Source organism: Equus przewalskii, chromosome 8 (assembly GCF_037783145.1).
Source record: "Equus przewalskii isolate Varuska chromosome 8, EquPr2, whole genome shotgun sequence".
Taxonomy (NCBI): Eukaryota; Metazoa; Chordata; class Mammalia; order Perissodactyla; family Equidae; genus Equus; species Equus przewalskii.
Genome location: NC_091838.1, coordinates 12,873,244 through 12,900,685, shown reverse-complemented (window position 1 = coordinate 12,900,685; position 27,442 = coordinate 12,873,244). Strand labels below are relative to the sequence as shown.

At 36.1% G+C, this 27,442-nt stretch overlaps 1 protein-coding gene across 50 annotated transcripts in view; it reads right to left on the bottom strand.

Moving 5' to 3' along the window:
- Positions 1-27,442, bottom strand: part of STAU2 (staufen double-stranded RNA binding protein 2) — a 298,560-nt gene that overhangs the window by 169,488 nt on the left and 101,630 nt on the right. For all 50 annotated transcript variants that reach the window (XR_011543351.1, XR_011543354.1, XR_011543356.1 and 47 more), the window contains 5 exons: positions 21,886-22,045; positions 20,523-20,630; positions 18,226-18,438; positions 10,595-10,732; positions 3,487-3,618 (listed from right to left, as the gene is read on the bottom strand). Coding sequence is in view for 41 of the 50 variants with exons in the window: in XM_070631483.1 (XP_070487584.1) it covers positions 3,487-3,618; positions 10,595-10,732; positions 18,226-18,438; positions 20,523-20,630; positions 21,886-22,045 (751 nt within the window). In the remaining 9 variants the exon portion in view is untranslated. The remainder of the gene's footprint in view (positions 1-3,486; positions 3,619-10,594; positions 10,733-18,225; positions 18,439-20,522; positions 20,631-21,885; positions 22,046-27,442) is intronic.

The following is a 27,442-nucleotide window of genomic DNA, read 5'->3' as shown; positions in this document are numbered from 1 at the left end:
ACTTGTTTCCAAAAATATATAAAGAACTCTTACAACTCAGTAATAAGAAAGCAAATCATTCAATTTTTAAAAAGACAGATACTTCAAGTTAGAGATATGAATGGTAAACAAACACATGATAAGATACTCAACATTATTGGTTATTAGGGATATGCAAATTAAAACTCAATGAGGTAACATTATACCCTACTAGTATGATCAAAGCCATAAAAAAGACAGTATCAAGAGCTAAAGAGGAGTAACTGGAACTCTCAAACATTGCTGGTAGGAATGCAAAACGGTACAGCCTCTCTGGAAAATATTTTCAGTTTCTTATAGTTATACATGCACTTATTATATGAATATGTACATATAGGATATACGAAAGGAATATGTACATATAAAGACTTACACATGAATGTTTATGACCTTTTGATTTATAATAGCCTCAAACTGGAAACAACCCAAATGTTAGTGAAGAATAAAATAACAAATAATAAAAAAGAACAAGCTAACAATAAATGCAACAATATGGATGAATCTCAGCAATACGAAGCCAGACACAAAGGGCTACATAATGTATGATTCAATTTTATGATATTCTGGAAAAGGCAAAATTATAGAAACAGAAATCAGATCAATACTTGTCAGGGGCTGAGGAGAGGCAAGGAGATTAACTATGAATGGGCACTAAGGAACATTTTGGGCTAACAGAAATGTTATAAATCTTAATTGTGGTGGTGGTTAATGAACATATACACACATATTTATCAAAATTCACTGAACTGCACCTTAATAAATATGCATTTTTATAAAATGGGGGTATATTAGTGTATACACACAGAATATCTCTGTAAGGATATTCATTTTATTTTTATTTATCAAACCCTTACATAATATTCATTATATTTCAGACACTATTCTAAATGCTGTACAAATATTAACTTATTGTAGGAGATGCCTTTAGGAAGAGAGACTAAGAGACTGAGGGTCTCAGGGTGAAGTGAGACTAACATTTTTTTCACTGTTTACTCTTTTGTGCTATTTGAATTCTTTTAATCACGTATATATCTTGCTTATTTAAAAGCAAGCTTTTAAAAACAGCTTTTGCAGGGTTTTTTAAATTGCTTTTGCCACATCCACCAGAGATCTTCTTATTGACAAATCAATGTACTCAGTCCTCCTCTTTTTTGTTCCCTCTGCGGCACAGGACTGCCACCCATTTCTCAAAGCCGTTCGCCACGTGTCCTTTTTGCAGGTGTTCTTTCCCCCTCCTTCCTCCTGTTTCTCCCAGGCATGTTACCTGCTACTGAAATCTTATCACTTACACTTCAAATATATCTCTGGTGTCTTTCCCCTCTCCTCTCTACCACCACCGCCTTCGTGCAGACCCTGAGGAACACCTGAACAATTCTGCTCCTCTCCTAATTTGGCCTCCCTCCCTTCAGCCTCATCCTGCTCAAATCCATTCACTACATTACCGACAGGGTGTCTTTTGAAGAATGCAAACCAGATCACGTCACTTTCACGCTCAAATCTTAAATTATTAATTTGTCAAACTCTTTACTTCACATAAAAACAGTGATGTCAGCTTTTCCTGACTTTCCAGATTCACCTTCATGCTCTCTAGGTCCCAAGATACTACCATTTTTGCTATACAATTAAAGCTCCTCACTCCTAACACTTACTGGTCAGTTCCTCGAGCACAGGAACCAAGTTTGAGTCATCTTGTTATCTTCAGCTATAAGTGCCTGGCATTTAGTGGGTATGATGGTTAATTTTATGTGTCAACTTGTCTTGGCTACGGTGTCCAGATATTTGGTCAAATATTATTCTGGGAGTTTCTGTGATGGTGTTTTTGCAAGAGATTTACATTTAAATCATTGCACTTGGAGTAAAGTAGATTGCTCTCCGTAAGGTGGGTGGGCCTAATCAGTTGAAGGCCTGACTAGAAGAAACAGCTGACCGCCCCTGGAGGAAGAGGGAACTCTGCAGCACACAATCTGGACTCCAACTGCAACTCCTCCCTGAGTCTCCAGCCTGCTGGCCTCCTCATCAGATTTTGGATGAGCCAAGCCTCCACAATTGATGGGGCCAATTCCTTAAAATAAGTATCTGTGTGTGATTTATGTGTATATATATGTATACGTGTGTATATACATGTAGATGTATGGATACACACACATACATATATACACACATATATCCCGTGGGGCTCTGTTTCTTGGGGACCCCTAACATAATACTGTGGGTATGCAAAAAACATTTTTCAAATTAATGAAATTAATGCTGGTTTTTTGTTCTGTTTTGTTTTCACTTAACTTACAAATAAATGTCTATGAGGAAATCTATTTTGACATATTTTTACAAATCACTCACCAGTTTTAAGTCAATATAAATGTGTTAAGTTAAAACAACATATATACAACATAAGAACTACAGAAACTTGAACACATGTTAGGTTTCATGTTACAAATACTTTTAAAAGAAGAAAAAGCACTGACTAGCCAGGTTATAAAAACAAAATTGAAATCTCTAGCGATACCACACAGACAAATAATTTTTTAATCACTCAAAATAACTAACTAGATATGCATAGCTGCCTTAAAAACAAAAGTATGTCTAAATGTTTTTTAACAGACGATTTTGTTTCTACTCTAAACTTCAGAAATGTGTTCCTGCAGAAACTGAAAACATCTCTGAAACGGAATCCTTATGGGAGAAAATGGAATGGAAAGCAGCCTATTACTTTTGATAGAAATGATTATTAAGCCTGTTTTATAAATTTTCATGTAAATAAAATGTTTACTAAAAATAATTTCTACATATGCATAGATAAAATGATAATTTAATACAAAACGAAATTCAGCCAGTATCCTGCCAAGCCCTGAATTCAGGGTTCTCTGCTTCTTTTGCAACAGAGGGAGGTGTTAATGACGTCATTAACTGCTGCAGAAGAAATAGGGGACCATGAACACAAGTCTTGGCAGAAAATAAACACCCTCTGAGTTTATTTTTAAATTTAAAGTAAATAGAAAAATTAATTTATAGAGTGTCTGTCCAATATAGTTCCTGCCCTACAGGGGTAACTCAGGATCTTTATTTCCAGTGTTTTCAGCTGTATTCCAGAAAGAAAGGCTAACAACCTCTGTTCTTAAAAAGCACAAACTAAAACTGTGTCTATATGCCAAAAACCCACTAGTGAATAAGCTAAAAATTATTAAATTGGTTTTATATAAAATATGTACAACAATACAAGAAATTTTTCATATTTGTTAATTGTAAGATTATAATTAATATTTCACCTTGACCCCAGAGACAATGTCATTTTGTACCTGGAGAATCTATCTCAAAGATACAGAGTTCTGCCTTAGAAAAGTCAAAACTTGACACCTACTTTAACACCAGTTAAGACATTACTTGGAGTCAAGGAACACTGAAACAGAGTTTGTTCATCACTTTACATTCTGACAGGATAGGACACATACATGCAAACTTAACTCTCACCTTGTCGAGTTGATCTTGAAGACTAGTGGATGCTTTGTAACCAAGTTGCAACAGCATTGCTTCCGCAGCATTTTTTTTGGCTATCTTTTTATTAGGTCCTGTTCCAGTAGCAACTTCATTGCCTACCTTGACCTGATAAAATTAAAGTAAGAAATTAATAGTTGCTTTGGTAAACAAGAACTCCTTTAACGCCATAAAGAAAGTATTCTGCTTCCTACCATTCAAAAATATAAAGGTCCATCCATAATAAAAACAGCAATGAAGATCCCATTTATGTAATAGTATCTATACAAGTGAACATATACATGTAGAAAAATATAAAATATGGTCCTCAAGATGTCAGTGGAGCTTATCTCAGGATGATAGAATCTTAGAAGATTTTTACTTCCTTAAATATTTCTGTATTATTTGATTTTTTAAAACAATAAACATGTATTATTTATATAAGCAGAAAAATAAAATTCACATTGTAACAGAGTTTATGTTGGTTATGACTATGTTTAGTATTCTCTATTTAAATTAATAACCTGAAAACGCTAAAATTCACGTTGGTGCCATTTAAAATAATGTTCACATTGCATCCCAAGTTTACAAAGCTTTATACTAAATAGTTTCCAACGAGAATTAATATACAAGGGTTAGTACAATATTGTGGTTAAGAATAAAGACTTCCAAGTCAGATGTGGGTATGAAATTCAACCCCACTACTATAGGAACCGATTCTAATGCTTTAACATCTCTAAGCCTCAGGTTTTTCATCAGTAAAGGAGGGGTAACACAACTACCTCACAGTGTTGCTTGGAAAATTAAACAAGAAAATGGATGCAAACTGCAGTGTATAATAAATCATAATTGTTCAATAAACAGTAATTTTTTATCATTAGAACTATCCCACAGTTATCTTTTGTGAACACGTGATGATATATGTATGTATGTAAATACATGTATTTAAATACACATCAGCCATCTCATATCCACACAGACATTTTCTGAGTTGGGTAATGCTCTTTTAGAGATGCATGTGCCAAGAGATAATACAAATATGAAAAGTAAATTAGAAAGCAAAAAAGAACAGAATTATAAGCAGAAATAGAACATACAACTAGAGTGGGATTTGTTTTTAAACATTAGTCTCAACAAGTGATCAACAATGCAGACAAGAAGATAATCACAACTTTTGAAATTAATGTAATCTAAGTAATCTATGGGCCAAAGAAGACATCCCACTGGAAATTAGAAAATATTTTCAATAAATAATGGAAATATATCAAAACTCAGAGGATGTAGCTAAAGAAAGGTCTAGAAGAAAATATATATCAATAAAAGCTTGGAGAAAGGCAGAAAAGTAATGAGCTAAAAATCCATCTCAAGAATTTATTAACAGCAAAATAAATCCAAAGAAAACAGAACAGTAAAGACAAGAGCAGAAATTAAGGAAATAGCAAACAAATTACAAGAGAGAAGTTCAAAAAGCCAAAAGTTGGTTCCCTGAAGAGACGAATAAAATGCTAAGACTGATTGTGAAAAAATAAGAGAAGACACAAATAAAATGAAAACAGGAGATTACTAATAGCTTCTGTAGCATTACAAAATAATAAGGGATATAGAGTATTTTAACTAAAATTTTTTGAATATTTGGATAAAATGGAAAAACTTCTAGACAATACAAATTACCAAAACTGGCACGGAATAAACCCATAACTGTATAGGCCTAAAACTACTAAAGAAATTAAAACTATAATTAAAAACTTTTACACAAAGAAAACTCCTGAGAGCTTCTCCAGTAAGTTCTACTCAATATTTACAGAAAAATAATGCTAACTTTCAAAATTTCATCCAAGAATAGAAAAAGAAGAATGTCTCCACTTATTCAGTGAGTGAAGCATCACTTTGATTCCAAAATCCAACAAGAACAGTGCAAGAAAGGAAATTTACAGACCAGTTTCACTCATGAACATAAATGCTAAAGTTTAAACCACATAACAGTAAACTGAACAAAGCAATATATAAAAAGAAAATTCATGAAGTTAGGTTTATTCCAGAAATGCAAGGTTGGTCTAACATTTGAAACTCAGACAAAATCAATCAATAGAAGTTGCTATATTAATAGGCTGAGGAGACAAACCCTATGGTCATCCTAATAAATGGAGCAAAAGCATTTGATAAAACTCCACATCCATTCATAATAAAAAATTTTAGCAAACTAGGGAAAGAAGGAGACTTCCTTAATATGATAAAGGGTATTTTACAAAAAACCTCAGCAAATATTATACTTAATGTTGAAATTTTGAAACTAGAAACAAGACAAGGATGACCTCTATTTTTACTAGTATTTAACATCTTACTACAAATCCTGGACAGAACAATAAGGCAAGAAAAAGAAAAGGTATCAGAATTAGAAGGGTAAAAATAAACCTGTTATTTGCAGATATGATACTTATATAGGAAATCCAAGAAAATCTATAAACTATAAGACTTTATGACAATTAGTAAGTTCTCTATATAAAAGGTCATACACAAAAGCTAACTGCATTTGTATGTCACATCAACAATCAAGTAGAAAATGAAAAACATTAAAAGATACTATTTACATTAAATGAAAATCAAATACCTATGATGTTTAAGACCTTTACACAGAAAACAATAAGCAATTATTGAGAAAAATTAAGATAAACCTAATAAATAGAATTATGCCATACTCACATATAGAAGACTCAATATTATAATATCAATTCTCTTCAAATTGACCTATAAACTCAATGACTTTCCATCAAAATCCCACACATATTTTTACAATATTTGAAAAGCTGATCCCAAAATTCACATGGAAATGCAAAGTGCTAAGAACAGCCAAGATCATTCTGAGGAAGAACAAGGTGGGGACCATATTCTTCTGGATGTCTAGACTTAGTATAAAATTAACATAAGGGAAAAGACAGGAAAATTTGACTGCATTAAAATGTATTACTTCTGTTCCTCCAAAAGCATCTTAAAAAAGGAAAGACACAACATAAGAGAAGATATTTGAAATGCCACGTAACTTCAAAAAGCTCACATTCCAGAATATATAGTGGATTCTTATAAATCAACTCTTTAAAAATCAAGTAAAAAATGAGCAAGAGAGCTGAACAGGCAATCTGTCTCTGAAAACTTGGACTGTTTTACCAGATGTCACTGTGCTTTGTTTAAAAAAAATTTTAGAAAGCTTCAATAGCTTAATGCCACTTTAATAAAATTTCACAATGACAATATACTGGGCACCAGCAACGAATGGGTACACGGTAGAACTAAATCCAGTTTTCTGATACAAAGTATGATACTTCTACCCATATTTTGCTTTTTGGCTCTTGTGAGAAATTGTAACATTGGCTATCTCACTTGTCGCAGAACATATACATGCCCATCTATATTCACACCTGTATACTGTTTGCCATTTATTCTTACACCGATATTTAGAGTTTTATTTGTGTTACTATTGCCATCACTACTTTTAAGCTTCAGTGAATGAACTACTTTTAAGCAACTAGGGATATACAACACAGCAGTAAAAAAAAAATAACAAAAACAACAAATATAAACAATGTGCAAATTACAAGACAAAGAAACTGGACTCTTTTAACAGAATCTTAGTCAATCAAGATGAGCTAAATGACATAGTTCTTGTAGTATATGAAACATTGAAAATGTATTCATTGTAGAATTTCTGTAACAATTATCAGAAATCTTATAGCTCACATCTGAACAATGTTTTTGAAACAATTCATTGCTTTTTCTTCTGAAATCAGAAACCACCACATTATGACAAATCAGCAGTAGTCCACAGACCTCACGCAGAAGCACTGATCTCGTACTGTTCACGGCAGATCCTTGGAACTGAGTGAACACACACCACCTCCCATATCTGTGTTGCCTGGACCTGATTTGAACACAACAGGCCCTGTGGACAACAAACTTGAGTCCCTGGCTAGAGCCAGCCTCTGCTACTTGTTATTTTTTCCAGGGCTTGGGTTGTTCCCCAGCTTCACCAACACTTCTGTTGTTGCTGGAATGCCTGCTAGCTAAAAGATTAGGCCAGCGACGTCAGAAGCTTCCTCGACAGCTCTAAGGGTCAAAAGACTTGCCAAAGTAAACGGAAGCAAAAGATCACGGAGCAGCAGAAAACATTTCATCTGTTTTACACACTATGTACACCTCACTCGTTCTCATTCAATTGTTATGTTGCTGCATCCCTAAATCTCATTTATTTACCCAGTCCTGATGGCCCTGGGCTCCAGGCTCCTGCTCTAGGGTAACGCTGTTCCCATCTCAGCATTCACCTTGGATCTGGGTCTGCCAGGTTTCCATCTGACCTATTCTGATACCTTCAAGACTTACTTTTAGAACAGATGCTTCCAGATTCATTTTTCCCATTCACCCACCCTTTGCCTCAAGTAAGTTTTTATAGTTGCATGGTTGAAGAGTTTGTGAGTGGTTATCCCAGAGTTATTTGTTAGTACTGAAAACAACCGCTGTGCTGAAGGATTTTGATTCCCTGCTAACCAACACAACGGTCACTCAAAAAAAATCACTTCATTATAAAAGTCAAGTGAGTATGTTAAGTAAACTTCGTAAGTCATCTTCCTAGAAAGCTCACAAACTTTATAACTATTATAAATAAGATTTTTACATTAAAATGTTAATTTGTCTGCAAAGAAGCTCAATTATTTTGCTATGCAATAAATTTAAGACTTCCAGATTTTTGTCTTTAAACAAATCATTTAAATAAATCAAGTCTTCAAAAAACTAACAAAAAAGTTCTAAAATAGCATTTACCAAAAACTTAATTCATTATCTTTCACTGGGTCACAAATAAAATTGATGAAATTTGCTTGATGTAGTTTTTAAAAACCTGGAGATCTTAATGTGTAGAAAAACTAACATCATATGATACATAGTAATAGAATGTGCTGATATACAACTTAGTTTACTTATCATTATTTTCTCTTTCAAAAATTAAAATATCCCTCTCCAAAAAATAAAGAAATTTGCTCTGGAACTAAACACCCAAATACCTCCATCAGAGACTTCCTTGTATCTAGTAACCAATACAAGTAATACATCCCTTTATAACATATAAACTTACTTTTTTTTTTTTTGGTGATAGATAAATAGGAGTATATCATCCCTGGATATTTTACTTCCACATTCAATTATAACAAATGATAACATTGCTTAAGTAGTTTATACAAAAGCCTTTACTTTGATAAAGTTGCTGCAACACTATAATGAATCCACTGGGGCTTCCAGAAGGGAGAGAAAACAATATGAATTCAGTGTGAAAACATTTAAAAGCACAGCCAAATGTTCCTGTTTGACAAGAATGTTTATGAATACCCATAAAATAGAAGCTGGCTTAAGATATTCTAAATTCCTCTTTCAAAAGGGGTACTCAATATACTGCATAGAAAAGGAATTGTTTAATAAAATGAAAGCCAGTTTTTATTCTTAATACAGGTCTAGAATTTAGGTGACTTTTCTCCCTTCAAGCTTTGGAGTTCAAAGAATACTTTCTAGAATTCTTCAAAGCTAAGAAAGTAAAAAGAAAAATGATGCACATATTTTATCAAAGTGAGAATACTAGAACAACATTGTTCTGTGTCCTAAGGACATCTAGACAATAACGTGTTCACTAACCGCAGAAGAATAGCCCCCTCTTTGGATATGTAGGCTCCTAATCGTGGTGTATCTGTGACTATATCCTAAGTTCACATTTCCAACAAAAGCCAAACAGCTCTCAATCAGGGAGGAAAGCAGCGAACATACATCAAAGGTTTACTGAGGTCCTACTATATCCATACCACTGGATGGGGTACTGTGAGGTGAGACGAAGAAACATGGAGACTATAAATTAGGAAGAAAGGTAAAATTGAGATATGCGTGAAAAGTTAATCAATATGAGATACTATGTTTGAGTGCCAAAATGTCCGCCACATCGTCAGCACTTAATAAATATCTGTTGATTTTCATTGTATTATATTAAAGGTGAGATCCATAAGTTTGACTGGAAAAGTTTATTTGATAACTCAATTACAACAAAAAACAGTTTTGCAACAACAAGGAGGATTTAAATACAGACTGGGTATTAGAGGACTCCAATGAATCATGCCTAATGTAAGAAAATATAAGGAAAACTTGCATATTTTTTAGAGATACGTACTAAGTATGTAGGCTGAAATGACATTTGGTTAGAAATTAGCTTTGAAATATTTCAGGAAAAGAAGGAAGGGAGGGGGAAAGGAAGGAAAGGAGGGAGGGAGAAAAGAAAAACTGATAGCGGAAACAAGTGCGGCAAAAATCTTAATTGTCTGTGTTTGGACGATGGGCATATTTCCCAATATGCCATTATACCATTCCATTATACTATTCTTTTTATAGTGAACTATTAAGTATGTCCACCTTTGGATATGTTTGAAATTTTCATAATAAAAATTAGAGGTTTCTTCAATACTGGGGCCTGAGTGGCAAATGAAGATGGATAGGTAAGATTTAAACAGGAGAGGACTTGAGGCATTCTACCTCATTCCTGGGTCCCACCCATCAGCCAACACATTAGCAACCATTCTTCAGTTTTCTTGGCTGCACAAGGCAGCAGTTAAATCTCTGAGTCCTCGCCACAGTTAGGCAGCCAGCTACTCTGTTTCCCTAATTTTCCTGATAACCCAAAAGCTCATGCTCTTGGCCCGGTTCCATCTACAACACCCATCCTTCTAAATTTTGTTTCTAACGCCATCTGTCTCCTATTCCCAGTAGTTAATAACCTCCGACTGCAAACCGTAACACAATAAATTAGAAATAGGCATTCTAAAAGATAAACTCCGCGGCAAATAACCTGTGTGAACTCGCTGTCCTTTCAGACTCATCCTATCTGTTCTAACATGTCCTTGACACTCAAATGTTTCAGCCGAGTTGGTAGGTGGGCCTGGAGGGCACAAAGACTTTAAGTATAAACAGCTTCACTTTCTGCTATTAACTCCTAGTTTGTCTTCCCCCCGTATCTCTATTCCAACCTGAGGATTTCCAAATTTTTTCAATTTCAAAAAAACTCTTCGAACATAAAAGTTAGAAATACCTGCATCACAAATTCCCGACGCCGAGGCATTCCCCTTTCTGAAAGCAAAACGTAATCCGGCTCCTTCTCCTTTTTGGCCTGTTGAATCTGAGCCAGGCGGCTAATGGGGTTCATTCCTTGACCATATTCTGGTCCAGCCTAAAAAATAATTTAAGAAAAAATTTCAAACCATGCTTGGAAAACTTGTTATTGGATCCTTGAAGAAACAGTGGTTCTCTCCTCCTCCCCTGGACCCCAAAACTGTGACTAAAGAAGAAAATGAGAGTCATTTATGAAGATTTATAATAGAAAATCATAAAATGGATCTGAAACTAAGGTTTCTATAGGATGTAGGGCTCAGAGGTATTAGTGATAAGTTGAGTCAACTATGCTCTTAAACTTTTCCGTACAGTCGAGTTGCTTCATAACTTCTATTCATCAAAAACACCAAAAAGAACATGAGAAGCAAGTCACGAACTGGGAAGAGATATTTGCAATACATATAACTAAAAAAAGATACATCTGGCATCCAAAATATACATTTTAAAACTCCTAAAAAGTATTAAAAGACAATCTAAAAAATGGGCAAAAGATATGAACAGATATTTAACAGAAGAAAAAACCAGGAAAAGATAATCAATCTCATTAGACTCAGAAGATGCATATTAAAACCACAATGAGATACTATTTCACACCCATCAATTTAGCAAAAATTGAGAAGTCCGACAGACCCAGTTGGTGAAGATGGGGAGTAACAAAAACTTAAATGGTGCTGATAGTAACATAAATTAGAAAACCACTTGGCTATGTCTAGTAAAGCCAAAGATGGTACATCCACTCCCCAGTAGCCTTTTTGTAGGCCTGTATATACCCTAGAAAACTGTTACTGATATATGCTACCTTATGTGTACAGGGATATCCACAGGTGCATTATTTTAAATAGCAAAAAAATGGAAACAACCTAAACATTCATCAATAAAAGAATATAAATTATGGCATGTTCATACAATGGAATGGCATATAACAGTGAAGATGAATTAAGTATTGCTACATGCATCAAGATAAATGACTTTCAGGGAAAAAAAAGTTAAGTGGGACAAGCAAGCACAGAAGAATACATATAGTGTGAAATAATTTATGCAAAGCCCACTAAAACCACAAAACTCTGCTGAAATTAAATAAGGTCTCAATAAATGGGCAGATATATGTTCATGGATCAGAAGACTCAATATTCTTAAAATGTCAATTCTCCTCAAACTGATCTATCAACTCATTACAATCTCAATCAAAATCCCAGCAGGCTTTTTTGGGTAATAATTAATAAGGCAATACTAAAATTCACATGGAAATGCAAAGGACAAATAACCAAAACAACTTTGAAAAAAGAACAAAGTTGGAGGACACAGACTGCCTGATTTCAGAATTTATTATAAAGCTATGGTAATCAACACAGTATGTGCAGCATTGGCAAAACGAGAGACAAAGAGATCGATGAAACAGAACCGTGTCTAGAAACAGATCCACACATAACAAATCATGGTCAACTGATTTTCGACAAAGGTGCAAAAGTACTTCAGCGGAGAAAGGCTAGCCTTCTCAACTAATGGTACTGGAACAACTGGATATACGTATGCAAAAAACCCCTTCAGCCCATACAGTTACAAAAACTAATGCAAAATGGCTCACAGACTTAACTGGTAATATCTAAAACTATAAAACTTCCAGAAGAAAATGTAAGGGAAATTTTTGCGCCTTGGTTAGGTGACAATTTCTCAGATACCACACCAGAATCACATTTCATAAAAACACTCCTCCTCCTCCTCCTAATAAATTAGACTTCTTCAAAATTAATAACGTCTATTCTTTGAAAAGGATAAGTCACAGGCTTGGAGAAAATATTTATAAACCACACATCTGATAAAGAACTTGTATCCAGAATGTATAAAGACCTTTCAAAATCCAATAATAAATTTGTTATTATTTAAAATTTATTATAATTTATTATTATTTGAATTATTGCTTAGAATATTTTAGGTGGGAAAAAGGTTTGAACAACACTTCACTGAGTTTCATGTAGTACTAAACACACAAAACTGCTTAGGGGCCGCCCCGTGGCTGAGTGGTTAAGGTTGCACGCTCCACTTCGGCGGCCCAGCGTTTCACCAGTTCAGATCCTTGGTGAGGACGTGGCACCGTTCGTCAGGCCACCTTGAGGTGGCGTCCCACATGTCACAACTAGAAGGACCCATAACTAAAATATACAACTATGTACTGGGGAGATTTGGGGAGAAAAAAACAGAAAAAAAAAAGAATTTAAAAAAATTGCTCAATATCATTAGCCACTGGAGAAATGCAAATTGAAACCACAGTGAGATATCAATCCACACGTATTTGAACAATGGAAATTTAAGACTACACTACGTGCTCGGAAAGATGTGCGGCAACTAGAATTCTCACACATGACTGATGAGAATGTAAGATGGAACAATTACTTTGAAAAACAATTGAGGGTTTCTTAAAATGTTGAATACATACCTACTAAATGACCAAGCCATTCCACTCCTAAGTATTTACTCAAGAGAAATGAAAGCATATGCCCATAAGACTTATATATAAATGTTCATAGCAGCTTTATTTGTAAAAGCCAAAACTAGAAACATCCCAAATATCCACTAAAGGGAGAATGGATAAACAAATGATAGTTTATCTATACCACAGAATACTACTAAGCAATAAAATAGAACCAACAATTGATACATGAAACAACATGGATGAATCTCAAAATGATTACGCTGAGTGAAAGAAGCCAGCCGAAAAACAAGCGGTTACTTGGGAAGTGAGGTGGGGGGACTAGAAAGAGGCACAAGGAAACCGGGAGCAGTGGATAGGTTCATTATCTTGGTTGTGGTCATGGTTTCATAAGTGTAGACATATATCAAAACATATCAAACAGCACATTTTAAACATGTACAATTCACCACATGTCAATTATACCTCAATAAAGCTGTTTTAAAAACTAACCAAATACCACTTTTCAGAAAAACATGTAGTACAACTGTAAGGTAAAGAAATGTTAAACACAAAACTAGTGACGGTGGTTGCCTATGGGAGGTGGCATCAGGATGTGGCAGAAGAGGGGCACACGGATAGCTTCTACCTTACTAGAAATGTTCTATGTTCCAGTTGGGTGCTGCGTCTTACTTACTCTTGCTTAGCATGCTTTTTAACTTACATACGAGTTCTATATAAACATTTTAGAAGTCACTCTCTTTATTTTTAACTTTATATTGGGTAACGTTTATGATAAAGTTTATCTTTTAAAAAAAGTTTATATACAGCTTTTTCTTAGCGCCTTCTGAAAGGTTTGAAAACAAAAAACCTTTGCAAATCAAATACTCTTTCTGCATGCAAACTAACTTTCTTCATATATTATTCTTAGAAATGAAGCTCTGCATGTATCATATAATCAGAACTTTATTTCCACCTGTGAAAATCTCTTCTAAAACAAGTATTAGAGACACTATGTTACACTATGTCACTATGTTACAGACTATATACTTACACTAAACTGTCAGAGCCACTCTATCATCTCAGCTCTTTGTGAGAACTGTTGAGTCTCAACCGTGTCCACTTCGGTGCTGCAGGGACAGCCTCCAGGTCAGATCCTGCAGGGCCTTTTAAATTATGTTTAGGATTTTGGACTTTATCCAAAGAGCAATGGGAAATTACTAAAAGATTTTAAGCAGAGGCATGACATGATCCGATCGGTGTCTCTAAAAGATAATACTTTTAAAAAGATCATTTGATGTCAAGAGTACTTGTAGAAGGCCAATGAAAAACCTACTGTAGTAAGTTCAGGCAAGAAACACTTGTGAGTTGGACCAAAAGGGTGGCAAAGGAATGGAAAGAAATGGACCAACTTAAGAAATAGTTAAGTGATAGAATCAGTAGGACTTAATGATTGATTGGATACAAGGGTCTGTAAGAGATAAACTAAAAACGACTCCTAGGCTTCTATTTCAGCAGGCGAATGGCGGTGCCAGTCACTGTGGTAAGGTATGCTGGAGGAGAAAGAGGTTTCGAAGGGAACGTGATGAGTTTTGGACACAGAATTTGAGGTACCTATGAAATATTAAGTGAAGATGTCTTATAGGCAGCATAGAGCATGGTAGAGTATTTGGGAATCATCCATATAAAGACGGAACTGAAGCCCCAGAAGTCTGAAGAGCAGCCGAGGGCAAGCGTAAGAGAGGAAAAGGATGGAGAACTTCAACACTGCGAGTTAGTGGAGGGAGAGGAGAGAGAAGAGGACAATTTTAGCTTTTGACAAAATACTGGTTTCACTTCTACTTATATACCAAAAATGAAAACTAAATAAATTATAAAGGAAGTAAAGAAGGACTGATGAGAAAAGACAAATACAGACAATAACTTTTAAGTCTAAGATTGAGATACCAATGAAATGGTAAAGGGAAGCTTTTGAGTCTAGCACCAGAAGTAGTATGCCTGGCTCATGAAGACGTTCAAATAAATAAGTATTTCCAATGGTATGCTGTCTTTATTCCTGTTTAATTTGGCTCTTTTATAAGAATGTCTGTCAGTTCCAAAGACATTGTTGCTGACATGAATTCCAATGACAGAACCAGATGCACAAATCCAATTAGATAATAATGGAGTTCTGAGAACATTCAGAATGGCTGGTTTCTTCCCTTGATTGAAATTAACTGCTGGCACCCTTGACAATTAAGTTCTTCTTTGGATATCAAGTCTTAGGTTATCATTCCACAAACCAGGGAGGACAGTCTTGTAACAGCTGTGTCCAGAAAATTTTACCTCCAGCATCGGAAAGCCTTCTTTAAATCTTAAAATCCAAAAGGAGTTCACAACTAACCAGTTTCAGATGGGCACTGGAGTCAGACACGAGAGGACCTGAAATCTGACTCTGCTACACGATCCTGGGCAAATTTCTTAAACACCAAGGACCTCATCTGTAAAATGGGGATAGTAGCTACATCACAGAGTGATTAAGAGGATCAAATGAGACAATGTGATAGTTTTATTATTTTACATAAAATCAAGGCAAATCATCAACAAATATTTTCTCTCCTTCTATTGTGTATAAGAAACAGAAGACCCTAGATATATAAGACATAAAAGGAAGTGATGAAAATGCTGAAAAACAAGACACTATTCCAAACTGATCCATTTATTGGCCCACTATAAGGTATGATCGTGCTTAAAATTATCTAGATTCCAACTCATTGTATGCATGCTGCTTTCTCAAAATAATCTTACATTTCAGAGGATATCTATAGGCTTTATTTTAACATAAGACAGACGTAATACAAGTAATTCCAAATGTGATGTATGTGAGGAAAAATGCAGGGGCTAACCTAATCTGGGAGTTGGGGAGGACCAGAGAAGGCTTCCCTGAAGAAGTCAAGTTCAAGATGAGATCTGAATGGTGGGTAGGAAGAAAGTTCTAGAATAATATGCTTATATACTAGAAGTAGTAGCAAGTAATTCTGAGAACTCAGTATGTTTCTTCTTGCTCTGGGGAACAACATTTAAACAATAATCTTGCTCTTAATGTCTATAGTTAAAAGTCACAAGAGTCCTATTTATATCCTACTATAAAAATCTATAGATCTTTCCTTGTCTGATGGCTTATTATTCCTTATTTATTAAGATCAGATTTAATTTAATAGATTAGATGGGAGTTATTGTGCCAGTTTTGTGCTGCCATTCTGATGTAGAGCACTGTTCTTTCAACAAGGAGAAGGTATAGATTTTATATATAAAAAGATTTAAGGAAATAGACCACGGATATATTCATGTACATATAAAACGTGGACAGAATTAGGTACAAAATAACAACAGTTAAAATTTACTAAGTACTTATTATTTGTAGCTGATAAATATTTAATAATAATTACTAATGCATTTTGAGTACTATTTCAGTTAATACTTATAATAATACTATGAAGCAAATTCAATTATTCTTCCTACTTTATAAATGAAGAAAAGTAAGATTAAAATGTTAGGTAACTTGCTCAGGTCACAGGGATTCACACTCAAAATTGACTGCAAAGTTTGTGTTCCTAATAGCACATCCCATCCCCTGACCGTGTGGTCAGAGCATATGAGCGAAAGGCAGTCGTCCAGGAACCACTGTGACTCACAACGAGTGGACCTATTTGCCATTTATTTTTAGTCTACCTTACATATAATGTAGAATGCTATTTCAAGGAATGTATAACCTACATCTTCTCAGTGAAGTAGTGACAGTATTCATTAAAAAGAACAAGTTACTTATGTAGTTATTTATTAATATAAATGTGTGTGCATGTATTTTTTTTTTTTGAGGAAGATTAGCCCTGAGCTAACTGCTGCCAATCCTCCTGTTTGTGCTGAGGAAGACTGGCCCTGAGCTAACATCCGTGACCAACTTCCTCTCCTTTACATGTGGGATGCCCTACCACAGCATGGCCTGCCAAGCGTTGCCATGTCCACACCTGGGATCCGAACTGGTGAATCCCGGGCCGCCGAAGTGGAATGTGCGAACTTAACTGCTGCACTACCGGGCTGGCCCCCGTGTGCACATATTTTCAAATAAACCAAAGGTACAAGGTATACAACCTATAGAAATACTTCAATTATGCCACTGCACAATCTAAACAAAAGAAATTCATCAATAAAATGTACGTCATTCCTGTAATCCTTGGTTTTAGAGCTTAATCAAAAGGAGTCTGCTAAATATGTGAGGCTGAGCTGGCAAGTGACATGCTGGCAATTCCAGGCTTTCTCTGGAAACAGAACTCTAGCTCCATTCATGTCACACATACTGAGCACTCATGGGCACTGTCCTGTACTGAGTGCTGTTTCATCTCAGTCCTCTCACCTGTGCCTTTTTGTTTGTTTGTTAATGTAAATAAAATCTGATCCAGTAAAAGAAAGAGTCACTGTATCTTGAAAAGCTGTGTGCTCTGTATTCTTCTTTGGTGAGGTACACACACCTGAAACAATGGAAACTAAACTATACTGTTCACTCACAGGGCTGCTGTGAGGATTAAATGGGACAAAGCACGCAAAGCGCTGGGACAGTCTGGCACAGAGGGCTTCACATGCACTAGCTGCTGCTGTCGTCACCAGTGTTAGTATCACTCACGATTACACTCTGAACCCTATCAGCATTTCACGGTATCCTAAGAAGTCACCACATAGCAGTGTGGTGTACAGAAAGATCACTGGATTAGAGATCAGAGTTCAGGTGGCTCTGTATGATAGGTGAATAAAAATGAGCAAATTCTTTGAAGATGCTTTGTAAAACCTTACTTGTAAAATGAGGAGTAATGCCATCTACCTTACACAGTCATGATGAGAATGATACTAAAGGTGATCACAAACGGGAAAGCATTTTTAAGCCATAAAAAACCATAAATATGGGAGGTATGTGATGAACAAATGTAGGTATACAAATGTCTAAAAAGCAAAACAGAATCGTTATTAATTTATAGTCACATGTCCGATCCTGATTCTGGGACTGTGTATAATCCATAAGTTTAGGTAGTGCCCTATGGAAAAACTTTTATCTAGAGTAACTATAATATTTATACAGTAAAACTGACTAACGCTCACAAGCATACACTTACCTTGACTATTGTTTTAGGGCGTTTTTTAAAAAATAGTTTTGGCTTTTCAACCACAGGAAGGGGTGGAAGTTTCTTCAGCTCCTGTAAGACGGTGGTGGCAGCACGCTTCTTGGAGAGCTTTTTGCTATTTCCCTCTCCTTCTGCAGAGAACTCTCCCACCGACACCCGAGTAACAAAGCTTTTCATATGTGGTGGCCCACTTTCTTTAATAACCTATTAAATATAAGTAAAATGTTTCATATAGGCACTTAACGATGCATTCTTCTAGCATGAATCTTTCTTAATGTTCATACTATAATCAGAATTTTAATTATTAAGAATTATGCCAAAACTATAGATTTCTTTAATAAAACTATTATGAAGGTATTATATGGGGACTATTCATTTATGATACATATGATGCTTAATGAACTGAAGTTGAAAGAACAGAAATCTAAATAAATATATCCAATTCATAGTCAAAATTGTGTTTTACGAGCTTAAAACAGGCAATTCTAATTAAGGTCACCCTACTTCTTATGGAACAGAAAATTAAGAATATAAACCATATCATACTAGATTAGATACACAGGCCATCCAGAATGATAATTTGTATACAACTGTGTGCATAGCTAATTTCCTGCTCTGCAGGAGTAAGTTACCAGAGTACAAGGACCTTGTCTCACTGGAGTTATACAGGCCATAAAGCATCCCGTGTGAGGAAGGCTCTGAAAACCAGCTGATGGGAGAGAAACAACCTATTTTGACAGAGGCCTCAAAGGCTGTTACACAGAAAGGAATGTTTACTCTCTGTGACATGATCTTAAAAAGGTAAGTAGATATGCCATAAAAATACCTAGCCTTCTAGAGTAATGGATTATGAATCTGTCAGCTATGAAAGTTCCTAAAGCCTGTACTAATGTGCTCTTCTAAACCATGCCAGCTTTTGGAGGAAAGATGTCTTCCAAACCCTGAGTGCTCAAACTTTCAGTCTCCTCCAAAACTCTGACCTATAAAAGAGACCCTGCTTAGTTACACAGTTGACCATTTAACATTACATGAAAATTTTTTCTAATATTGGGTACCAACTAGGAAAAGAAAAGAAAAACAACACAGTATCTCGATAATCCACCACTACTGGGGATAAGGAATTTATGATAAGCATACTTTTCAAGTAATTTAACTTTACTAGTTGCAACACGAAAACTGTTTCGTTTCAGCACTCTGATGGACATCCTCCTCAGTTAAAAATTTTTAAAAAGTATATACTTCGCTGACTTAGAGAATACTAAATATTTAACCCTTTATTGCTGACATTGTATCACCATCATGAACATCGAATATTCTATTCTGTAATCATACTGATGCTTCTAAGACTTACAAAACTTCCAATTTTGTTGTAGCCTTTAAAAGGCTCCAGGTTTCAATAATTTTTGAGGGTATGCAATTACTTTTGACAAGTTTTCCCTGTTTTCCAGATTATTTTTTGCTGGAACCAAAAGGCCCTCAAGAGCATTTTCTCCCTGCCTTCCTCATTTTGCTGCTTTGAATCTGCTGTGGGCTGAGAAATCAGATAACTCAACTTGTTAGAATTGTCTAAGAAGAAAGCAAACAGGTTTGCAGTCGAGTTCGGCTGATGCTGACAGCAAGTGAAACGTACGAGCTTTCTAGTAGGTGAAAGTCACACAATTTGAAGGAGATGCTACATGACTGTTTCAGCTTATTTCCTGGGTTTTGCCTATTTTCTAGATATCTGAGTCGCAAAATTAGTGACCTCTTAATAAAGGAGGTATTATAATAATTTAAAATTATTTTCTCTTTTAAATTTCACACCACTTTACAAATAATTTGTGAGCTGCTTAATTACTTCTTAGCGACTTACTAGTAAAGGTTAAATTTAAACATATTTTGGTCTCCACAAATTTGAAGAAATTGAACATTAGTCTTTGTGTCATTAAATATTAACTTGAATATTTTCAGTTTGATCCTACTAAAAACACCAAAACCTTATAGAGTACTACAAATTATCCTACACTCAGAAAATAAATTTTACGATGAAAATTAAAATAGCACATATATATATATAAATGGCTTAACACAGAAAAGGCAAAGAAACCAGCAGGAATCCATGAAATCATAATAAGTACTATTTTCCCCAGGGCCTATAACATTTCACGACAGAGAGTCTGGATATGAGGAAGCACATTAACTCCTTCAGGATACTAGTATGCTGTTCAACTGTGTTTACTTGTTTGTTTATTTAAAATAATGAGGAGCGGTGAGGTGGGGAAACCACGAGATCTCTATTGAGCACGTACCTCAAAACTGACGGGCATATTTCGCTTCAGAGCAATTTCAAACACTAAGCTGATCTCAGATTTATTTGCATCTTTGTCATCATCCATCTCTTTTCCTGATTCGCCATTCTAAATCACAAAAAAGAAGATGACATTGAATCTTCACCCGGTAACAAACTTTACACATATTCTACAACCAAGCAGGCCGATCTAAAATACAGTAAAGAAACAGGAAACCAGAGCCTGGATCTTGTGGATTCCCATGTAACCACAGTAGTTCAGGGCTTGGCGGTGAGGCTTTTTGTCATTTGGTTTTCAGTTTTTTCCCTTAAAGTAAAAGGATAAATGCTGAGTGTGACAATTTTTTACTCAACTGTACACTAATTTGAGTTTATCCTACATCCCCCAACCCAGTTCTCTTTAAAGATCTCCAGGCGCCCCCGCCTCCACCGCCCCCACAATGTCGCCACTGATGTTCTAATATGATCTTTCATCTTCTACGAAGACTAAGTTGTAGAAAGAGTACAGGATGCAAACCAGGATTTTGGAGCTCTGTGCCTGGCTCTGGTACTAATTTACTTATCCACTTATTTAACACACACTTCTGGAGGGCCTCATATACGCTGAACACAGTGTAAGTGTTAGAGATAAAGAGATCAAGAGACAGTATTCCTGCTGCCAAGAAGCTTATGACTTAGTGGGAAAACAGATAAGCAAGCAGATAAGAGTCATAATGAAAATTTACAAGGAGAAAAATACCTAACTCTGCCATTAACTATGATAAATCTCAAAGGGGGATGAATAATGGGTTTGAGGAAGGGGGAAGTGCAGAGGTTGAACTGTACAGTCTGAAATAACTACATGGAGAACTCATAGGAAGGTGACTTAGAAGACGTGCCTGAGCTGGAGTCCATCAAGAAAGCAGCTAGAGCCACGAGAATGGGTGAAACTCCCCAAGATTAGACTCAACATCCTCATTGGTAAAATAAAGTAGGACTGAAAAATCCATGAAGATCTCCTGCCCTTTAAATTCCTTGATTCTAGATTAATACGACGTTATCTATGCTCAATAAAGGTCGCCTTAAATGCAAGGTAAGTGAAAGTTATTTCTCATCCTTGTTCACATCCCCAAATTGCGTGCTGCCTGGGAAGCGAACTCTGTAGTTGAACCAAGGTTCTCAAAGGTAAGGCCATCCCAGCAGGAACATAGGGGTCTAGCCCAGTAGACAGGTCATCCGAGAAGCAAGACACAGCAGATCACCACTTTAGTATTCTCTCCTATCGGAAGAGATTATTTCTTTTATTTGGAAAAATGCATTTATTTGCCTTCTCAATAACCTCACTGGGGAACTGCAAGAAAGAGACTGTCGACGCAGGCCCGCACCTGAGGTGATTTTTCTGGAATAGGTTCATTCTGCAATGCTTGAAGGGCTTTCATTGCAGCGTTGTGTCTAGCAGCCTGCCGAGTCTTTCCTTCTCCAAAAAATTCATTATTTCCTACAGTCAGCTGAACATAAAAGATCTTGGGCATTGGGCAATGATACCTAAAATAAGAAAATGAAAATATTAATGTTATTCCAATAAAATCGCTCTATAATCATTAAGATTTGTTTGCTTTAAAATGATATCAACCATATAATGTACCATACCCTCTAATTAACCCCAGTAACGTTTTAACCTCATGAATTTACCTATAAAAGATAAAATATGTGAATATATCTATAGAGAATAAAGAGTATATATTGATCTTCATGAAAAACATACTATAGAAAACAACATTAAACACAAATTAATATAGTAAAAATTGATTATATCATAGAAGGCTTTCTGGCGGGAAGTTTTCAGTCAGATTTTGACAGAAGTGAGCCCGGTGGCCTGGTACTGCTGGATGGGAAGCCACCGCACAGGCTGGAGATGAGCAAGTCCATCTGGGTGACAACATGCAGATTACGGTGGCTTCAGCAGAAGACAGGTGTGATGAAAAACAGGAGGGGCAGAGAGATGGAGCTACCAATCCAAAGCCATGAGGAGATCAGATTCAATGTAAGGAAGAACAGGGAGTTTAAGACAACTCTTAAGCACCAAGTATCATAATAAAAAGTATTTAAGGTGAAAATTTTTAGCAGGTTTGTGTTTAACGAGACTAAGGTAAGGAGACACGACTAGAAAGCTGCAATGATGCAGACATGAGGGGATAAAAGGGGCTGTAAGAAGAAAGAATAAACCTAGAAGAAATTAAGAGGATATGCACTAAAATCCATTAATTCAACAATTATTTATGGAGTACCTTTTATATGGCACAGGAATATGACAATGAAAAAAATACACATTATATTGGGGAAGACAGACAACAAAAAGATAAATATGTAGAATATCTATTTAAATAGATGAAGGAAAGGTTCAGAAGTGTCAGGGAGCTAGGTTTTAGACAGGGTGCCAGGGAGGGTCTCACTGAGAAGACGACAGCTGTGTAGAGACCTGAAACAAGTGCGGGAGGAAACCACACAGATATCTGCAACAGTGCACTTGAGGCAGAGAAAACACTTGAGTGCAAAGCCCTGAGGCAGCAGTGTGCCGAGCGTGGTCAAGTAATTCGGAAGATGCCCATCTGGTTAGAATTGAGGGAGTGAGGGAAGGAGAGGTAAGAGATGAGAGGAGAGGTGGCCAGACTCCATAGGGCCTTCCTTAGAAATCACTGGAAGGATCTGACTTTTCCCTAGTGAAATGGCCAGGCATTAGAAAGTTGTGAGCAGAAAAGTGACATGATCGGACTGACATTTTGGAAGGATCATCTGACTATTATGTTGAGAACAGACTACACAGGAATGATGATCAAAGCAAGGAGATCTCTTAGGAGGTGACAGCAATATTACAGGGGAAAGGTAACAGTGGCCTGAACCAGGGTTGTAGCAGTGGAAGAGATGAGAAGTAGTTGGATTCTGGATGAATTTCAAAAGTAGAGATGATGGGCTTACCCAAGGACAACCTATGGAATATGAGAGAGGAGTCAAGGATGACCCCAGGTTTCTAACCTCAGCAACTGGAAAATGGAGTGCCCATATACTGAGCTGATGAAGACTGCAAAAGAAATGAGTTTACTGGGGGTAGATATCAGCAGCCCTGGTTTGGAGATGTTAAATTATTCAGCCTGGTAGACACCCAAGTGGAGATGTCAAATGGACAGACAGATTTATGAGTCTGGACTCCAGCAAAGAGGTCTAACATGGAGATAAAATGTGTGAATCATCAATATATAGAAATGGAATTCAAAGCCACAAGACAGTGATAACTCAGTGGGAGGGAGTGAAAGGAGGAAAACCAGGCAAGCATGGTGTCCTTCCTAAAAGCCAAATGGGAAAAAGTCTATCTAGGAGGAGAGAGGGGGCGACTGTGTCAAATGCTACTCTCAGGTCAAGTAAAAGGATGACTGAGAAATACGACCATTGAATTGGACAATTTAGCAAAACTAGTGGGATTGATTTTGATGGAGTGGCGGATCCATAACTGTAACACTAAAAAATTAAGTTAAAAATCACTCCAGGGTCAAAAAAATGTCTATTTCCAAGCAAAGAGCAGTCTAATCGAGGTCCCAGTAAGTATTAGATGATTAGTGGACAGCCAAGTGGCAGTGTTCTATATCCAACCTGAGATAAACTGGACAGAATCCATCGTATAAGAATTCACCAGGCAGACAGCACTAATCAGTGAAGGTTTCCTGAAGGTGAGGGACTGGAAATGTACATCGAGACTGAAGATGCAGATTTAGGCGGCAGTAACTGAAACCATGTGAGTGGATAAGCACCTGGAAAGGGCAAGTGTAAAGGAACCAAAAAAGAGAGCCCAAGGCTAGGAGCTGATTAATGCCCATGATCAAAAGGCAGGGGAAATAATAGACAGCAGTGAAGGAGATGAAAGAGGGTCAGAGGCAGAAAAGAAATTACAACACAACGCCAGGGAAAGGCATAATCAACAGTGTCAAACGTAGTGGAGAAATCCAGGCTATGAAAAACAAAAAAAATCACTGTTTCAAATTCTTAAGGTCAATTTTCTTGGCCCACAGTTTTCTATTAATTTGTTTTAAGATAAAGTATTTTAAAAGTGTTTTTATTATATGTCATATGCTCTCATTTTTAATTGGCAAACATAAAAAAGTTAAAAGAAGAAAAAAATCACTTATTGTAAAGGACTATTTTTAACATGCAAAGATTAAAAAGCATTAGAAACCACAATCTTTTTTGCTCTTTGATTACAATAACTTGTGTACTGAAGTGCACAATTTCCTATTACCTATTTAATTTTAGATCCCTTTAATGCAGGAATTTTGATAGACCAATATGATAAATGCAGGTTATCTTCACTTTGTGTCCACAAAATTCAGTTTTCCCACCTCCACAGAACTTTTACGCATATTTTTAACTGGTTCCACTATAAAACTTTAAGACAGACAACCTGAAATCACAAATTTATTCCTGCACTGAGATCTTATATGGCAAGCTTTCACCATAGAGCAAATGTTTACAATTAATTATAGACTTCTGAAAGTGGAGGTCCACAACTGGAATGCTAACAGACCTTTAACTACAGTAGAGGGAGTGGGCGCCACCATAATCACCAAGGCCTGCTGACAATTACAAAACTCATTTCGGTTGGCCACAGAGACAAACAAAATTTCTGTTCATTATAACTTTACTGGAATATGATGTCATAACACATAACCATACTGAAACAATCTGCTGATTTTCTGACCAAAATATTAATTGCACACTAAAGAGCCCTTGGGGTCTCTTCCTTTTTAGTCATCAAATATGGCTCTATGTATGTGTATGTGTGTGCATGTGGATACATATGTATACATAAATTATATTGTATAAATATCAGAGGGAAAATTGGGTATGTCGTATTCTGAACATTAAAAAATAGAACATTCTAGCACTAACAACAGGAAATACCAAGACCGGACGCCTGACTCGTTTCATTCCAGTTTCACTCCATCTTCTTACTTAACAATGATTCCTAAATATCTACCCCCCGTGGTTTGAATACCTTATATATCACATCTCCTCACATCATCATGACAATTAAGACTAACCAGAGCAATCTCATTAACAGCACCCAGATTAAATTATAAGAAAGATGATACAGAATGTTTTTTGGTATGTTAGGTCCTGTTCTCGAAAAGTTTATTTCATTTGGTAAAAAAACACTCAAAGTTTACTAACTTTAAAGGTTGACGTTCTATTTAATGGAGTTCCTCTTTCTATTTTTATTTACTTTAAACATGAAGCTCATTTTTCTATTTTTATTCACTTCACACATGAAGCTCATTTTTGGTAAAGTACCTATAATAAGTGATGTACACATTTTTACAAATTAGTATCTATTTACCTAATCTTGCATTGCCATTCTTGAATGATTTTTCTCAATTATAATTTTGTGGTCAACGCTTAGATCCCCATAGTGATTACTGTTAAAAGATGAGCCATGAAAACTCACCCGTCCAAGCTATTAAAGCTCCAGGGTCAAATGATGTCTACCCACAGCCTCCAAAGTGTATTCTGCAAAGTGTGATCCCACTTTTATCAGAATCATCTTTAGTTCTTGTTAAAAAAGCAGATTCCTGTGCTCCAACCCTGATCACTGACTCAGTCTCTGGGGATGGAACAAGAACCTTCACTTCACAAGTTTCCCTGGTGAGACTTGGCACACTGAAGTCTGAGAGCCACTGCTCCATGATATTACCACATCCTACAATACGGCTTATGAGACTGGACAATTACTTTCAAATCCATGCAAGCAAAGGACCACATACATTCCTTGTAGCACCAGGGTTAGGTTTCTTGCATTTCTTTCTCATTTAATCCTCACAGCACCCTGGTGAGACTGACGTCCCCATGGTAACAAATCTCCCCAAAAGAGTGGCTGGGAGTCAAACTCAAGTCAGCCTAACTTCAGAGCTCAGGAAACTCTTAAGTAGTCTCCTGAAAATCTGCTTTATTCTCTTCTGTTTTGGTTCATATTTGTTTATTAAACTGGCTATGTCTTTAGCAGGCCAGAGAACCTAATGCAAAGGTCCTTTCTAAACCCAAGGTCCACTGATAGACTTCAGAGGGGTTTTACTGAATAGCTGCTGAAATACACAGAACCCTATGATGAAATTCTATGTTTTTACAGTACGTCAAGCCAAGCAGGATCAAAAATAGACACAACTGAGTGACCCATCAGGAGCGAAAAGTCAGAATAATGGGTGCCATGTGCCACACTGCCTAACAATCTAAATTTTATAAAGGTTGCTCGTAAGCCCTTCTGTTCCCCATGCCTTTGCCCTCTGTCTGCTGGAAATCTTACAAAAAGGACACAAACAAATAAAATTTCAAATAAAAATTTTAAAAAGCTTCCCTCTCTTTAGATCCCCAAAAAGTCTTTACCTCTGGTCTGTCTTCAAGACATCACAAGTCAATACAAAAATACGTAAAGAATGTATATTTGCTTCCTTTGAATTAATACCTGACAATCCTTATACAGTTTTGTGGGGTTTTTTGCGCCAAGGGAAGATTTTACATTCTTATACAAGTATTCCTATTCTTTTTCTTACATTTGACTGTTGTTTATAACAATTTTCTATATCATATGTCCTCGCCATCCCCCCAAAGTCACTTCATTAATGCCCTCTTCATGGACTCACTTTGTGTTATCTTTCTAAACAACTGAAATCCACAGGTGCCACCTACCATTCCACGACTGCCTTATTCTCCAACATCTCCACTTTCCTAAGCATCATTTTTACAAGGAGAGAAAGACACATTCCAAATAACATCAGAACTTTTAAAAATTGAAAAGTGATTGCCTCATTTTATTTGATAGCATTATCCATAAATCTCAGCACAGCTTAAGCGTTCATATCTCCTCTACAGGTTTATGTCTTAAAATATATGAATACGTTA